Source organism: Botryllus schlosseri, chromosome 9 (assembly GCF_051294905.1).
Source record: "Botryllus schlosseri isolate E-star chromosome 9, Bs_hap1, whole genome shotgun sequence".
In the NCBI taxonomy this organism is placed as follows: Eukaryota; Metazoa; Chordata; class Ascidiacea; order Stolidobranchia; family Styelidae; genus Botryllus; species Botryllus schlosseri.
In genome coordinates, this window is record NC_137244.1 from 16,525,510 (window position 1) to 16,543,121 (window position 17,612).

At 41.6% G+C, this 17,612-nt stretch overlaps 4 protein-coding genes, 1 non-coding gene and 1 pseudogene across 6 annotated transcripts; 1 reads left to right on the forward strand and 5 right to left on the reverse strand.

The window, feature by feature from the left end:
* Window positions 1–1,284, reverse strand: LOC145447394 (telomeric repeat-binding factor 2-interacting protein 1-like). Its single transcript, XM_080325819.1, has one exon. It carries the CDS (start codon window positions 1,282–1,284, stop codon window positions 226–228), a length of 1,059 nt encoding a protein of 352 aa, XP_080181945.1. The 3' UTR covers window positions 1–225.
* Window positions 1,285–1,312: 28 nt separating this feature from the next.
* On the reverse strand, window positions 1,313–4,956 carry LOC145447386 (nucleobindin-2 pseudogene; annotated as a pseudogene). Its single transcript, XR_013917548.1, has one exon. The product of XR_013917548.1 is annotated as a nucleobindin-2 pseudogene (transcript).
* Window positions 4,957–4,988: 32 nt separating this feature from the next.
* On the reverse strand, window positions 4,989–7,919 carry LOC145447393 (pygopus homolog 2-like). Its single transcript, XM_080325818.1, has 2 exons — window positions 7,511–7,919; window positions 4,989–7,102 (listed from the first exon to the last, which is right to left on the reverse strand). Exon 2 carries the CDS (start codon window positions 7,089–7,091, stop codon window positions 6,033–6,035), a length of 1,059 nt encoding a protein of 352 aa, XP_080181944.1. The 5' UTR covers window positions 7,092–7,102; window positions 7,511–7,919; the 3' UTR covers window positions 4,989–6,032.
* Window positions 7,920–8,337: 418 nt separating this feature from the next.
* On the forward strand, window positions 8,338–10,122 carry LOC145447390 (general transcription factor IIH subunit 2-like). The gene has a single exon (XM_080325817.1). It carries the CDS (start codon window positions 8,910–8,912, stop codon window positions 10,098–10,100), a length of 1,191 nt encoding a protein of 396 aa, XP_080181943.1. The 5' UTR covers window positions 8,338–8,909; the 3' UTR covers window positions 10,101–10,122.
* Window positions 10,123–10,481: 359 nt separating this feature from the next.
* On the reverse strand, window positions 10,482–14,409 carry LOC145447396 (uncharacterized). The gene is made up of 4 exons (XM_080325822.1): window positions 13,676–14,409; window positions 13,450–13,617; window positions 11,258–11,392; window positions 10,482–10,886 (listed from the first exon to the last, which is right to left on the reverse strand). Exons 1-4 carry the CDS (start codon window positions 13,795–13,797, stop codon window positions 10,547–10,549), a joined length of 765 nt encoding a protein of 254 aa, XP_080181948.1. The 5' UTR covers window positions 13,798–14,409; the 3' UTR covers window positions 10,482–10,546.
* A 132-nt stretch (window positions 14,410–14,541) lies between these two features.
* Window positions 14,542–14,631, reverse strand: Trnai-uau (transfer RNA isoleucine (anticodon UAU)). Its single transcript is given in 2 exon segments — window positions 14,542–14,577; window positions 14,594–14,631. It is a non-coding gene; the product is annotated as a tRNA-Ile (tRNA).
* Between the last annotated feature and the right edge of the window lie 2,981 nt (window positions 14,632–17,612).

Sequence of the window (17,612 nt, forward strand, 5' to 3'; positions counted from 1 at the left end):
TTGTTTTATAATATTTATCTTATAAAACATTATGCAAAACCAATAAAAATTTGCCAACACTCAACTCGCACAATAACAAAATAGGTGTGCAATAAGTTGCCTATATAGTGGTCACACGTTAACATTAAATTCACCTATTACTTTTGCATGCAGCCTAATACTTCAAATAGGCATGGCACAGCATCCACTGGCTCAATCTACTAGACTCAAATATTCAACCAACGGTCAAGAATTGAAATCAAACGGTATACTTTGCATATATTCAAAATCGGTGAGCGAAATATCGATGAGAGACGCGGCTCGATCTAACACAACATCCCGGCCCAATTTCTTGGCCAGTCGAATGGCCGGAGTCTCATCGCAATCATCCGGATTGAGCAAGCACTTCAACAACAGTCTGTCTTCTTCATCCGATACCGCTTTGAATCCTTGGGGAAAAGCACCATGCATTATGTAGTGCCTGGCTACGTCTTCCTTACCATTACACTTGAACAAAATCTTGAGTATCACTTTAGTGTCCAAGGTCTTCTCCCTCTTCACTGCTTTTACAAACTCGCCGATTAGAGAACGGTATTCCTTTGGAGACAACCCAGGGGATAGCGTGTTTCTTCGGGATTCTATTTCCGCCAGAAAACTGCCCGCCATAGTTTCACTATTAACGCTGGTCACATCTTCCGAATCTTGATCATCTTCGGAACTTGGGAGCTTGAGATGACTCCGCTTTTTTTCGACGGGGGGCGTCGGCAACGGACCAATCGTTCGAATATCGAGATTATAATTTGACTCGTTCCCTCTCAACTGCTTCAGGTATCGATCCCTCATCGACTGCCAAGACCTACCTTGCAACTGAAGCATGTTCAGTGATTCAAGCTTTTTCCAAAACGAATTCCCCGCCACATTTGTGGTCTTCTTTGCGGTATCACGAACATACAGTAGGATATGGGTGTCTTCAGTTCGTGAATACGATGATCGGCCCTCTGTATCCGACAAGCTAATATCTATACACGTGTTACTGGAGTACGCATCACGAGACAGCAACTGACCCCCTCTCACACAATCTTTAATGTAACTAACCCGCAACGCGTTCTTGCCGGTAACAGGCTCTCCGTCAGGAATTAGGGTGATGGCATTTTCTCGATAATGAGCCGGAACGTGAAGCACGGAAGAGAAGCAGAAACCGCCGTACCTTTCGATGAGCTGCCTGACTTTTTTCTTAATCGGACACGGCCGTAAACAGAATATCATTGGGGTTTTATCGCCATTCTGAAATATCGGAATGTCCATGACAATCCATGTACCAAATAAAACCAAACTGGAAATGGGAGACAAGTATATTTGAGCATTGCGTGGAAATTAAAGAAGTATCTGGCTCGATGCGTGGTAGTAAAAAGAAGAAAATATCTAAATACGGATTGACTTGATTAAGAAAACACACAAGCACATAAACACAAAAAAGCGGATATCGTTTTTTGATGCAAGGCACTTCACACGAGGCAATGTAGAGCGCACGGCATAGGCCTATATAGACACTGTGTAAATGAAAACCGCATTAGGAGTTCAAAGAAAAGATATGCAATAATAAATCAAGATCACCGATGTAGAATCTGTAATAATTCCGTCGTTGATGGTGAAAAGTGCTGCATTATTCCGGAAGAAAAGAACTCCTTACTGCAATAGATGGCCACATAGATGACTTGGTAGGCTTGCATGATGAAATCAACTAGTACTGCACATACACATTTACAGAGTCAATTAGAGCGGAACAGTCACATATGCTACAGAATATAGGTGCAGATTCAAAACCGTTGTTGATCTCTAACAATGCAATGGTCTTTTCCATACCATACTCGTATTTCTCTGACAGGAGATAAAAGACACAACAATACCAATATGTGATAACATCCCATGGCACACTAAAAATCTCTGGGTATTGAAGTATTCTACTTCACTTTGGTGAAACTTCTAAGCCAGTGGTTCTTAACCAGGGGTCCGCGAAGCATTTTCAGGGGGTCCGTGAAACCTCTAAATTCGAAAAATGATTGATTACCTAATTTGTACCTTTTTTAAATTAGGGAAGCACGAGACAGTTTCGCTTCATAATTGCTAAAACTTCAGGACTCGTATCATTAGAATAGGCTTTTGAGATGAAATATCCTACCGTGCAAACGCATTTAACTGACAAATTGCCAATAGCCTACTGAAATTCCTTAACTTTTTTCCTAATCTAACTACTACTCCATAAAAACTTCAAGATGAGATGCGAGATAGAAATGACTAGGCTGGACGTTACATGTTCATTAAATACTCTCTGTTTCTCACTTTTGGTTCCATATATATGTTGAAATCACAGCCAAAGGTGTCATCGGAAGCGTTGCGTGTTAATATTACATTCGTCAGCCCCTATCTTTGTGGGAATATTCCCGGCACTCTTCCATATCAATCCAAAGACGGGGATTTTCAAGACAGTATATACAGCTGCAAAATTCGCTTCAAAATAATAAAATTCTACCCAATTTCCACATATGCTATGATGTCATCTTGTTGCTGGTTTGAACAAGCCTACAGTTAATATTTGCACGAGAGAGGTGACGGTTGCACGATGATTGGGCTAATTTTGAACGAAAACTTGAAGGTGTCCATGGGGGTCTGTGAAGGTCCAAAAGGGGGCCGCAAAGACAAAAAGGTTGAGAATCACTGTTCTAAGCTCTATAACTAATTGACTAAAGTTACTTTGACCAGCTCGGAATATCCAGGATCAACGGCCTCTGTAGAAAGTGCACGGAACAGGCAATCAACAAGATGTCATCATCGGTTATGGTCAATTATATCACCCAATGCAATCCCAAAATAGGTAGTCGACATTCGATCGTAAGTGAAAAATGCGACGGTCCACCACAATAGAACTTGCGGGTCACTTGGAATTAGGATATCTATCAGGCAAAATTAGAACCAGGGCTGTGCAATCGGAGTCGTATGCGTTTCACACCGTTTGGAGTCGAAGTGGGGGAGATACATACTGGCCAGAGTCGGTGTTTGTTAAATTACTCCTACTCGCAAGCTCACCCCGCTCACCCCACTCACCAAATGTTCTCAAATGTTACTAAAAAGTATTGTCGCAGTCACAGAAGATGTTACGTTTCTCAATTCCCAAACGTAATTTGTTTCTCAGAGCACAACATTTTGATTCATTTGGTAATATTTTACACATCTAATTTTCTACGCAGATTCACAGGAATGTTGGAATTGGAGATTTGTGAAACGAACATTAGGAGTCGGTGCATTTGAAGTTTCGGGAGTCAAAGTTATAGTTGGCACATATTGAAAATGTGACGAGTATCAGTTGGAGTCGGTGGTAAAGTGAACCGACGCCACAGCCCTGGTTCAAACACAGCCTACGACAACAAAATATTTACGCCCAAGGAAGCTACAGCGAGACGACAATAACGAGGAAACGAAAAAATCTATACAAAATAAACTCTGTCGATTTGCGGCGTAGTAAAATATCGAATAAAAAAACGCAAAAATTCACTCCGTCTTCTTCTCCATTTCCAACCCTTGATCCATTCCGGGGTCCAGCAATGGATCGTGGACTTCCTCATCCATTTTCACCGCCTTACCACCGCCGTCACTTTTTACCGCCTCTTCCTGCTCTCTCAACTCCTCCTTCATGTCCTCCAACTCCTCCTCGTGCTCGTCCGCGTCCACTTTCAAATCATCCAACGCCCCTTCCTCGTCGGCAATCTCCTGCTTCTTGTCCTCGATACTATCCACCTCGTCTTCCGACGGGCTAGGACCAAGCTTACCTTCGCGCTCCGCAACCTCTTTCTTCATCACGTCAATAGAAGCCGACTTGTTCTTGATTTGCTCTAGCTTGTCCGCAAGCTCCTTTTCGTGATCCGCAATCATTTGCCGAAACTCCTCCAGTTCCTCCGCAGTGTAAACCTCTTCCTCTTCAATCATCTCGTCGACTGATTTGTAAGAGTCCGCGTCCGGATTGCGGAAGTCGTCAGTCTTTGTGTACTGCAAAAATTCATCTATAGTGACCAACCCGTCTCCGTCCTTGTCTACTTCTTTCGTGACGTGCTCGCGCATTCTCCGTTGCTCTTCGTCTCTCTCGACCATGTCGTCTTCTGGGTTTTTGACATCGTACACCTTTCCGAGCTCTCGGTCGAACAGAGACTCGAGCTCAGCCTGGTCGAGGGTTCCATCTCCGTTCACGTCGTGGAGCATGAAGAACGTTTTGGGATCGAATTCTTCTTCCGTAAGACCATCTTTTTCTTTCCACACTTCGTCAAGCTGGGCTTTGCTGCCGGGATGGTTGACTTTCGGGTGGTCGTTATGCTTCTGTCTCATCTCCTCATATGCCTTTTTTTCTTTCTCTTTCTCTGCGTCGCTCATTTGCTCCAATTTCGCGTCGCGCTTTATTTCTTTCACCATCTCGTACTGCTTGAAATCTGCGTGCCGCTTTGTGTCGTAGTTTTCCAAGTCTTCGGTGGCCGCTTTGATGAGGTTGGTCAAGTCTTGCGGTCCGAAAGAATGCGGGTTAGCGCTGTCCAAGTGTTGCGCGATATTTTTCAGGTAGCTCCCCGGCTTAATTCCTTTCTCGGCGTCCATCTTGGCGCGCAGCACCCTACGTAGGCGCGACAGCTCCTCCTTTTTCAAAGCGTCTAATTTTTCACGGATTTCGCCCGGTATTTTCTGCACCTCGCCGCTCAGTTTTCCGTTTTTGATATCGTCGAAATCCGCTTTTTCCATCGCATTACGAAAATCTTCATCGCTCTCCAGCAATTTCACCACCTCCTGGAGGTACTGCTCGTAATAAAGTCCGAAAGATGTCTCTTGTGATTCTTCTTCGGGGGAAGGTGCTAGCGTTGTCTTTGTCGGGGCAGGCGGACCTTCTATGGAACAGACCGAAATGAGGAGTAAAATGGATCCAGTTAAATATCCTCGATGCATAGCTGCCAGTAATTACTACAAAATGATATAGATCTATGAAAATTAAAGAAGTTCATCGTTAAAGAAAAATGTATGATTGGATGCATCTCATTCTCAGTACAAAAACTAGACAAACGGTCGATATATTCGTTCATTTTTTATTCCAAGGGCCAGTATTTTATCCACAAAAACGCAATGGATACATTTATAGACCATAAGCCCTAAAGATGCGACAATAAATCTTTTCGCAAAAAGTATCAATATCGCTAGCGACACTCATTAAAAATATTTTGTTTGGTGGGAAATAGCAGTCACCACCAAATTCTGTAGGCCACAGTGCCGCAATAGAAATATTTTAAAAAACACATGTGCAGTAGGCCTATTGAGTTCCAGAGCAAAAACAGATTGAAATTTAGTACATGTGCATGTATCATTAACTGCAGCACCAAATATGTGTAACTTCATTAAAAAACTTTGTCAGCAGTACCATATTTACTTATAGAAGTACCTAAACGATTGATTATAACAAACAAACTTATACCCTAAGATGTAATACCGGTATTCAAACATTTACTTATAACAGAGCTACGTCGAAAAATTGATACATATTCTCTGAAAATTCAGTGTTCCTATTAATGAGACGCATAACCTCCAGACTAGCGAGGTTTACATGAAATAAATGTGTCTCGCACACAACTAATTACGATAGAGTTTATTTCGATATATTTCATCTTCATACTTGTGGAACGATTGTTGAACCATGACAATCTTAGAAGCAGCCATAAACTCTATAACAACTATAAATTCATTACGAATTGCTAAATTGTAGATGCACAAGTTGGAGCAATCGCAAAATGTCCAACTTGCATATCAGAAATGCTCGGGTTGTCGATCGAAAGCGGAGCTTATCAAATAATGGAGATTTCATGTTACTGTTCTGCAAATATGCATAGCTGAACGAGTGTAGTGTGCAAAGCAATTAGACAATATTGCCAGCCAAAATAAGTGGTGTGTACGTCATAAAACAGTATAAAATTAGACACCGAAAGCGTCACACGTCATAATTACAAAACATGGTGCAAGACAGAAAAACGATATTATGATTTAACAGAAACTGCCGGCGGGGCATGTCCATCTGCCGCCTGCCCACCTTTCCTCAAACGGACAGACATTATTTCCATTGTGGCGAGGCACCTATCGCAGGCCCACAAAGCCAGTTCTTCCGCGCATAAGCACTCGTGGGCAGCTTTCGTCAAGCCTGTGCAAGGACGATGGTACCAGCTGTTGCAACTCGCCAGGCAGCAAACCGTGTCGTCTAGTGGTTCTTCCAGCTCTTTCGAGCATTTGACGCAAGTTTGAGGGAGAGTAGGTAGCGCAGCGTGTGGCGGAGCGTTCTTAGTTACGTTTGGTGATGATTTTTCCTGGTTTGCAGGCCAGCTTTCCGTGCGTGTTGGTGTTTCTGTAGGTTTCACCACCGGGTTCGGCTCCACTTTTGTTTTCTTCGTCTTACTGCCCCATCCGGTCTCGTTCTTGCGAGGTTTTTCAGGTTTCCTAGCCATCACCTTTTGATACATTCCACCGGCTGGGTGTCCCATTGAGGCAGGTACATTCATGTGGTTTGGGACGTTTGGGTCTGGGTGCATGTGTTCGAAAGGCGGACCTTCTCTTGGAATATCCGGACCTGGCATTGGAACACCATACGGCGAATGCTTTACTGGTCCAGGTTGACTGTGCATTGGCATTCTGTTGTAGTCTATTGGAGGCCCCGGGCATGGATAACCTTGGCCCATAGGAGGCATTGGTTCTCCGTGACCTTGCTGCCAACCTGGCCCTGGACCGACAGGTGGGTGCATCACTGGATTTGGTTTCCACCCTGGCGCGTTGTATGGGCCTTTGGCCATATATCCGGGAGACATATTTGGCATGTGCATTGAAGGATTCATCATTCTTGGTGAGCCTTGCAAATAATTGGGTCCAGGACCGACCATATTGTTAGGAGGGGGGTCGTCAAAAGGATTGGAAGCGAAGAGATGTTTCGCTTTTGGAGTCGGTGGCATGAGCACCTCCTCGGTAGATCCACTGGCGGTACGCGAATCTTTAGATGAGCCACGTCTCTTCTTTGTGTCCGAGCCGTCCTTCGAGCTCTTTTTTGGCATGGTGTGCAAATCTGTTGACAAAAAATATTTAGTAATAGTGCCACAACAGATTTACACATAGCATGCATTTTAAACATAAGCGCACAATGCGAATATATATTTTAAAATGTCCGCATTATACTGCACATTGGAATAGAACAATTAAGAGCAGGCTAGGTACTTCAATAATTATAGGATATAGATTATATAGTATAATGCGAAATGCTATTTCCAGTACAGCAAAATATAGGGCCACCGGATAACTATAATTATTTGTAGACAAGACACACTTCAAATTTTTGGTCAGCACTGGACAAAAGGTTATTTATGTATTAGAATGTGTAGTTAAGTCAAAATCTATAGTTGAATAATTATGTTATTTTGTATTATGTAGCCTATTATTATTGCAGTATGCAATACCTAGTATCTAGTCTACTCACTTGAGAATTCTTTTCTTGTAATCAGTCTGTGGACAACTCTTCAAGTATTATAAATCCCCATGTAGTCTCTAAACAACTTGCACTCGTGTATTTCAACTAAAATGCGATTCCTATTGGCTATTTCAATAACTATATGCACTATACTGGTTACTTTTAATGGATAAAAAGGACATAACATGTATGCTACATCTCTAAGCAAAATCCCCAGGGGATTCAACAGGCTTCTATTTGAAATCATGTTTGCTCATTGCAATACTATTCGGCATATTGAGTGTAGTTTCTTACCCAGACGGCCAGGCCTAATATATTCCTCATTATACCACATGTTACCTGTTACTTGAAAACTCTGAAACGGCGCGATAAAGTCTATAAAGCTACAACAAACGTCTCGAAATTAAGTCAATTGAAAAGGAAATCGTGAAACTTAGTTAAATACAATAAAAATTGGCGGCCATATGGCCAATGCACGCACGACACCAACCTACGGTACGAAAACTACCGACATGACCAAAACATTGTCTTAGCTGTGCGAACTGCGTATACCTCGGGTATTTACTACGATAACGTAACTTACAGACGAACTACCTGCGGTGATGGACATTGGACATTGAAGTCATTGAACACTTGTGGATTCCGAGACAAATACAACATCAACGCTTAATGCGCAGTGCTCCCGGTGATCTGTGCAATGTGCACATCGGCTTACTACGGATGATTGCGCGGCACCGGGTTCAAATTAATAATGTTATTGAACTGAGCTGAAAAATGAGGACACGCGTGACGCGTCTTGTGAACTTCGAATCGTGTAATGTTCTGTTCCAGCATGAATGAATATGGATACATTGGCAAGCTCTGGTTTGCTGTATATTCATGCAGGCCAGATAGTGTTAGCGTTTAATTGTTATTGACCTGGATATGCAGTAATTTAGTGATGCCAATCTATCTATGCTGACAAAAGTTAGACTAGCACTAGCACTTACCTACGAAAAGTGGGCGAGTGGGACAAATAGCGGTACAATGAATAATACATGGTTGTGGTAATCTAATAGGCGGCCAGAGCGCAAAATTTAATTAAACCGGTCTCAATCGAAAGATTCACACTGATTCCGAAAATATAAATTGAAATCTGGTCCGGGAACTAGAACCCCCCCCCCAAAAAAAAAAAAAATCGCCCTCAAAGTTCGAACTTGCCATTGTTCCGAACAGAGACTTATAGACTGGCATACTGCAGAAGTTTCATTATAGTTCTACATTCATTACATGCTCTATTTTGACTACCAGGTGAAGTTGGCAGTTTTAAATCATTGCAACCTCAATTATAAGATCCATTTGGGACCTTTTCTCATTTATTGTAAATCTGAGATATTCATAGCCTACTGCAGTCTTCAGTGAAATAAGTATGGATGAAGACAACGAGCAAGCATACAGATGGGAAGGTGGATATAAGAAAACTTGGGAAACATTGAAAGAAGATGAAAGTGGATCTCTACAAGCCAGCATCGATGAAGAAATCAGAAAGGCAAAGCGTAAGCGTCTATCGGCAAAGAAAAGCAATGTTCGACTTGGTATGATGCGACATTTGTTCATAATCCTGGATATGTCAGCACCGATGGATGATCACGACTTGAAACCAAACAGGGCGACTTGCTGTTTGAAGATGTTGGAAATATTTGTCGAAGAGTTTTTCGATCAGAATCCAATCGGTCAACTAGGAGTAGTCACTACAAAGGACAAGCGTGCAGAAATATTGAGTGGTATGTCCGGTAGTTCTCACAAGCACGTGGACCTGATCAAAAAATGCAAGGAACGGATTATTAAAGAAAATGGCATTTCGTTAACAGGAGAGCCTTCATTACAGAATTCGTTGGAATTATGCAAACGTACACTCAAACAGATGCCGAAACATGCAAGCCGTGAGGCTCTGATTATTCTCGGAAGTTTGACTACTTGCGACCCAGGCTCGTTGTACGACACCATAATTGAATTGAAGAACGAAGGCATACGCTGCAGCGTCATAGGCCTTTCTGCAGAGATACACATATGTACAAAATTAACCAAAGAAACTGGTGGAAGTTACGGCGTTATCCTGGACGAAAACCATTTCCTTGATTTGTTACGTGATCATATCCCGCCGCCTTCATCAAGTGAACACAGTGAATCGTCTTTGATAAAAATGGGATTTCCTCAACACACATCATCCAGACAATCCACAAAAGTATCGCTATGCATGACTACTAAGAAATTCACGCTCGGTGGCTATTATTGCCCTCAATGTCATGCTAAGTACTCAGAACTTCCAGTGCAGTGTGTAACCTGTAGCTTGACACTGGTTTCCGCTCCTCATTTAGCACGGTCCTACCACCACCTGTTCCCGCTACCTATATATAATGAGACCAATGACTCAAACATTTCGGCGTGCTTTTCCTGTGCAGTAGCGATACCAACCGACGATTCTGTTCACATATGCTCCATATGTAAGGAAGGTTTTTGCATAGACTGCAACCTTTACATACGTGACACTTTACATTGTTGCCCAGGTTGTATCAATTCTAGGTCTGAGCTTATGTCAAAGTCGACGGTGCAGTGCTGATAAATAAATGAGCATACCCTAATATGATCTTTTGACAATTTGGCACGTGGGGTTTTGACCAGGCATATATTCAGATTGAAGATAAATTTGGCTCGTTAGAGCCCAAGATGGCGTGATGGAGCTTCCGGCATCCTGATCGGTAGGTCGTGGGTTCGATCCCCACCAAAGACACAAAAACACTGGTATCCATGACTTCCTGCTTGGTGCTCAGCATTACCAGGATAACATGGAGGATGGTGCAAGACTTGGAAAGCTTTACCACCTATTTATGCACCTTCCTTGTACAGCGGCGCACTCATTATGCTATTACTATTAAGAATACTTCCCGTCTATAAAAGGACCGCCACCTGTCTATGACAGTGACTAACAGTACTAATCAACTCCTTGTCATGAAATTTATTTTATAAAAGAAAATGAAAAAGAAGAAGAAATAACAAATTCACCATTTATATGTCCATGCAAAAATCCATGTCTGAATTTTCAAATAACCTCTTTTCCCGGTCTGACCCCGTCTTGTCAGTGCTTAATAATCCAACATGCGCAGTTGGATATTGACGTGATGGCAGTGCATTGTTACTTGTGTCCATTACATCCATCTGTGATATTGCCTGAAGTTGAGAAGCGTCTTCTTCCTCGATTCTATCCAGTCGAGTTGCCGTATATCTTTGACCGTCATCATCACTGTCACCCGACCCATTCGAATCTCTAATTGCGGCAAGGATGTGTCCTAATGAACCGCCTGGTGGCTGCCACAGGACCAACTCTTGACAGGGATTACAAGGCAACCTTGGAAGGAAATAGATCAGGTAAAATACTGCCAAATACCGAGAAATTGAAAAATAAATGTAATCCGAAATTTCAAAAGCTTAGTAAATACAATATGAGAACAATCTGGAGTTAAGTAATTAATGGCTTCGACGTTCGTTTCCCAATACAGAAGACAAGACTTCAATCTCGAACATTTGATTTTATAACTCGGTAATCAGTATTGGTTCGACTAAATGTCAATAATGGCATGAAAATAAATTTATGAAAGCATCAATGGCCACACTAGATTAATTAGCCCCACTACATAGGCTATATAAATATATATATAAATTGATACTCATTATGGAGTTTAATCGAAAGCAGAATTTTTACTGTACACACTCACTCACCTTTTTGTGCCAAATCTGTAACTTCCAGCGGTTAATATTTTTCTGCTTATCTTCCGAATTTCATTCGCGAGTTCAGGAGCCAGCTCAACTGTTGGTACTGGGTCACTAGCTTCTGCGAATGAGTCGATTTCAATGCTGAAATCAAAGCAGCAAGACTTGAGTTTCAATCGTTAGGAACTAGCATTCATTTGAATGATTTATGGCTTATACAAATTACTTGCAAATCGAAATTCCTAATATTCGTAGCAAGATACACAGTTACAAACAAGTAGAGCCTACACCAGTAAACAATAAATCAAAATAAGTTATTTAGCAAAATTCATTGTGACAGTTGTGATAAGTTCATTTTGAAGAGCTTCTTATAGGTACAGAACTTCAATATACAATTGAATACTGTAGTGTATTCATATTGAAATGAACCCGAATATTTTCGGCTGTCGGATTTCACCGACGTGGAGCCACTAATGGACTAATGTTTTACTTAATTGGCAAAAAAGTTCTTCATAATTTTATAACTTTTTTTGGGGGGGGGAGGGAATGTTACTGTGGGCATATCATGTTAATTTTACGGGGTTCAATAATTTAGGGGCCATACTTGTCATTGCTGACCGTCATACATATTGAGGTATTCGATTCTGAATCGAGATTTCCAAAGTTCAAATATATCTTTCAATGCTATCACAGAGAATATATACCCGTTCTACGTCAAATTATTGATGATTTGGTACCCTTCATTGCACATACGACAATCATGCGGGTTGATCACAGCTTCACAGACGTGTCATTGCCACTAAATTGCGTAAGCTCTGTACTACAGTACACGTTTCGTAAGGAAAACACACCTGAAAATACCTATCGAAACCATAATTTTCCCTGATATATTTACTCTTAATGTCAAGGAGCTCCTATAAGGTAGGGATAGCATATGTCCTCTTTTAAGAGGATTTGTCCTCATTTCACGAAAACCGTAATATCCTCCAAGGACGCCCAAATGTCCTCTTTTCCGCAAATCGTCCTCTGTTATTGCAGCGAGTGTTAGTTGACGATATAAAGACAATCAAAATGGCAATATCGGGAAAACAGACACATGAAAACTGACTTTCTATGCAATTGACCCGAAGGTTGACTAAAAAAAGGCATAGTTGTAGAAACCTCTTTTTTCAGGCCAAGCTCAGAATAATGACCTTAACCCACGACAGATCATCATTTTTTGTGAAAATCTCCCGTTTAAGTGTCTGTTGATGTCACTTGTAAAAAGTGTCCTCAAGATATGGTAACCTTACACCAGAGTGGAATTGGTGGCAAACGTCACGCGCAACTTTCCATTCAATTCCTTAATTATTCTAGGGAAGAAACCCTTCTGTCACGTGCAACTTATTGCCGAAAACAACCACTAATTCCAGTCTGGACCTTACATAACTATCTTCAGTAGGCTTATACTGGAAAATATCATCTCTTGAAGAGCTCTTTCAATATGAATATGCTATCCATTATCCAATTGTATAATCATCACTTGCGACTCGAATCATTAGACTTAACACTTGATCGGGATTCGACTAATCGAATCCTTGTGCCTAGCCCAAATGTAGATAAGTCATTTTGTGTAGCAGTGTGAAGGTATGCCTATTACAACTACGGCATCCGTGTGGTCTTAACAGGAAAGGACGTAGTTTATTTTTGTCCTGGATGTTTTTTGCGGCATATACACCGACTCATGATACACATACACACGATCTGTGCATATGCATACCATGAGTGCCTGATGTGGATATGCCGCTGGACAAGGAAGTGCAGATATAGCCTTTACAGCTCTTTTCAAGTCATGCACCACCCCTCCATGCTATCCTAATAATGCATGAGCGCCAAGCAGGGAAGTCATGGATACCAGTGTTACTAATCTGGTCTTTGGTTCGACCCGGCCGAGGATCGAACTCAAAACCTACCGATCAAGAAGCCGGACGCTTTACCATTACGCTATCTTGTCAGTGTCGGTGTCTAACAGTGCATGTAAGCTGCCAATAGATTCTTATAAACCAGTTCATCGATTAGCATTATTCGCACTTAATCACACAGATTGAGAAAAAGGTCATAAGAATCATCTGGAACAGGTGGTAATATGTTAAAGATGGTATAGGTAGTGATGAGAGCTTAACAAGATCATAATACAGTCAATAAAAATAAATGAGGTCTACCTGTCTTCCAGCTCTTGAAATGTTTTTCTTCTGGTCTTGCCGTCCAAGAGAAAATCAGGTTTTTGTACTTCAGCACCGGATGAATGCGTGCTGGTGTTGCACAACGTCAAGTTTCCAAATTCCTCCGCTACTTTTTCTTCAGTGACATGTACCTTTTTAGGGAAGAAGCTGAAAAGTAAAACTGGTACGTTGGCACAGATAAGAATTCCCTATCATCTGTACATACCTGGGGCTCCCACACCTGCGTTTCATGGTGGTCCTACGAAAAGGAGATTTGACAGGCTTTATCCAGTTTTCTGATTCCATAGGAGGGCTAGGGGGTGGTCTTTGATAATTATACGGTCTCATTTTGCCTAATAGGTGAGGGGTTTGTAGAGTGAAGTACGGTATACTGTCGAGTTGGCAGATTTATATTTCAAATTTGACGGAGGATTTCGGGTCGCCAGGCGTCAACGCACGGCGGCCTTCTAACTTTCCAATAACTTTGATCCAGAGCTATCCTGTTATAGAGAGATAGCTGAAAAATACATATCTTTGATGAACACAGAACACTATTTATACATTTACATGTGTCAAATGAAACCAATTGAGTTTTTATTGATACACATTATACAGGATACACACATGTCGAACATTCCAGGGATGCCTCGAAACTTGAAGCTAGAAAAAAAACTTGTGAAACCCCGAGTGTTGGAATTAGAAAATTAAACATGGCTTCAGGAGTATGTCGTAAACGGTTTCAATCAAAAGTTTCGGTCAAATAAGTGCTGTTATCTCGCTTGTCAGTGCTGCATTAGTTTTCTCACCTAAGATAGTGTATAGACTAATCACTGTAATCAGTTCAATCAATCAGCGGTACTATGCATCTTAATAAAGACCAAATTATAGCCTCATTCCAAGGATCGTGCCAAGCGACAATACACAAACATTCCCAACTACGTCCATCACCGGTGAATCTTTTCGAAGACGTGTTCAACCATGGTTCAACTGTTCATTCACAAGATGTGGTTCTAAACTGCGTAATGCAAGCTTTTATCTGGTAATCAATAATCATGGGTAAACTGTTCTGTTTAATTCTGCGGGGAAAAAAGGTGCTCCAGGTGAGGCTCGAACTCACAACCTCCGCATTACTCCGTGACTGTCATATAAGTACGGCGCGCTAACCGATTGCGCCACTGGAGCTGGCGGCGTAGAGGGGAACAATTGAAATAGATAAAATCCAAGATGGCTCTACTAAATATCAATGTTGCAGTAAAACACTCAGTATAGCTCAGTGAAAACACTTCTTAATTTCATTGAAATTGTGTAATTTGTAGAGAAGCCAATAATCGTCTTATAATATAGAAAGAGTTGGGATTTCTATGCATCTATATACATTATACACGGGTAGTTGATGAATTGTCAGAATATTATATTATGAGGTGTCCTATTGTCATAGCCAGGCCATCTTATTTTTCGAATTCGACAATCCTACTTACTTAAAGAACCGAGGCAAATTCATGGGTAATAATAATTGTTGAGTTGTATTTTCATCTGAACAAGACACACACAATGTTAAATGAGATATAACACAATGCAATGTAATGAACGGATAGTTGATAGGAGGATGCCGAACGACGCGCGTTGCGGTCTTTTAAACTGACATCCGCCTCGGCCGTCACTGTTCTTCTCGATGCTGATCTTTTTGAAGCCGCAGGCCTGTCTAGTTATTTCCATTCCCTGTAAGTGCTTTCTTTCGTCGGGGCTTATGTCGCCGTAAGAACGGGTCGCTCAAGGTAGACTTCTGTTTTGTAGTAGCGGTAGGCCTATCTATCCGAACCTTTTTTAAATTTCATATTGTCAGCAGTGTTATCAGGCCGATGCGCGGAATAGCTTACTTTACCCATTGTGACTGGATTGAAGCCCAACGATAAGAACAAATACAGCTTTTTCGGTATTTCCGTATCACGTCCTGAGATAAATAGTACACGTCTCCTGTAATCGTGTGGTATAGTCGGGCCGAAACAGTACTCCGTCAGCCCCGCCCCCCCAAAAAAAACGTTAGCCTTGGACCCCCATGTGATGATAAAACAAACTTCTGGCCCTGTCCCACCCCCTTCACGACGGGCCTTTGTATACTAGTAGCAGAGAGCACGTTTTCCTGGTGTAGGTGACATGTCTGTGTAGTGTGTATGTGTACGTAGTCGGGCGAAGCGCGAAAAAATCATACTAACGATTGTAAATCTTCTCTTAGTAATTGCTTGCATTGCTACTAATTTTTCATCGTCTCCACAAGTCCACGTGAGCAGATTTACTGGTAGAGTTCAGGGAGGAGAGTTCAGATAGCAAGCGCAGGACTATTTCGCACCAATAACAGACATCAATTGACAATAGGCTATATGTAGGGGAGACCGGGGACAAATCTAACAAGGGGCAAATGTAACAATCGGGTGGAGAAATGTCCTAACATACCTGAAGTTACGTTGAGCTACGACGAGAAACCCCGGAATAATTTTTTTTTAAGTATTTTCAGGTCTGGATTAATTTGTTCAGAAGAATAATACCTCAAGTGGTTACAACGCAATACCGTACATGTAGCTGAAACAATGTTACCTTAGTCCACCGTGATAATAGAAAAACTAGGACTTGTATCGCCGGTAAGGTACCATACTGTGACATTAATCATGGTCCGGATTCAGTGATGAGCCTGTGATAAATCACCGAAATTTATCGAGACGTGAACTTTTCGAATCTTCAAGCTTGCCTGAGCTATATAACGGTCCAGATCCGACTTTTCTGGAAACAAACAGCAATCATCGCCACACTCTTATAGCGAAAAGAGCATGTATATTGTATATCGTATATCCACACCCAAGGGGAGTACACGAAAACAGAACCTACCTAAGAATCATATCACGGTAATAAATCCTACGTGCCTAGCTGCCTATACGTCCATACCTTCCTAATACATTCCTACGTGCGTGCATAAATTGGATTGAAACGTTGTACTCGATTTATAAGACGTTATAAGTCTGAGGTAGGTTCTGATTTCGTGTGTCATCGGTGTATTTTCACACCCATACATCGGGGGTGGTAAGCAGGTGAAAATACACTCATTTGTCATTAGTCACTAAAAATGCAGTCACAAAAATCATGATCCGCATAGATAAGCAATACCTAAAAGCAGCAATATAGCAACGGCCTATATTCAGTTAGTGTTGGATAGTGGATATCTTCTCAACCAGTTTTCATGGGATCAATTGTGTACAGTACAATGTACATTCGAGAGCCTGCATTCGGCGCATACCAGTTGCGATGTTTACTCTTTGTCACTAGCACGCGTGAAACCATCTAGTCATATAATCAGGGTTGCCATACCGTCCTTATTCCTAAGATTTGTCCTTATTTTGAAGGGCCACGTCTTAGAAAACTCAACTGTCCTTATTTCTAAGAAATGTCCTTGTTTTTGACTTGCGTCCTTATATTGTCTTATTTTCAACCACTACAGAGCTTCCATCGTTTTCCTCTGGTATTTCATTGCATAATATTTTAAAATTATGCTTTTGCGTCAAGATTTTATGACATCATAAATGAAAGGAACTCTCGTGACGTACACAGTAGGCCTACACACCACAGGATTTGACTTCTAAGTGGTGAGATAGCTAGGGGAGTGCGGAGTGGTGATATATAGCAGTCTCGGCTGTGCCAAGCTACCGCAGCGGACGTCATTTTAGCAGTAAACAGCAGTAGCCTAGGTTACTGCTGTTTAGTCTACGGCAGAATAAGCTGTAGGGAAGGTAGCATTTATTGCGTAGTGAAAAAAAAGGCACAGTACAGTCGACACATTGGTTAAAAAATAGTAAAGCTATAAATTATTCCTAAATTTATCTAAATTATATTGCACTTGCGCATATAGGTAAAGGAAAACCTAGACCTGAGCTGTCGTTGAGATTCATGAAGCACTCTTTAAGAGGTTTCTGGGGCAGATTGTTTCTGGCGAAAAGTATGGAATGTGATATGCCAGCCATGGCTCGTGTAAATACAAATTCTGTACGAAAACGCTTTTTCATGCTAATCTAATTTTTCGACTGTCCTTATTTTTAAGTCCATGTCGATGGCAACCCTGCATATAATTCTGTGTCGCGATTTCGGCCTAGTTCAGACCACGTACTCGAAAACAGCTT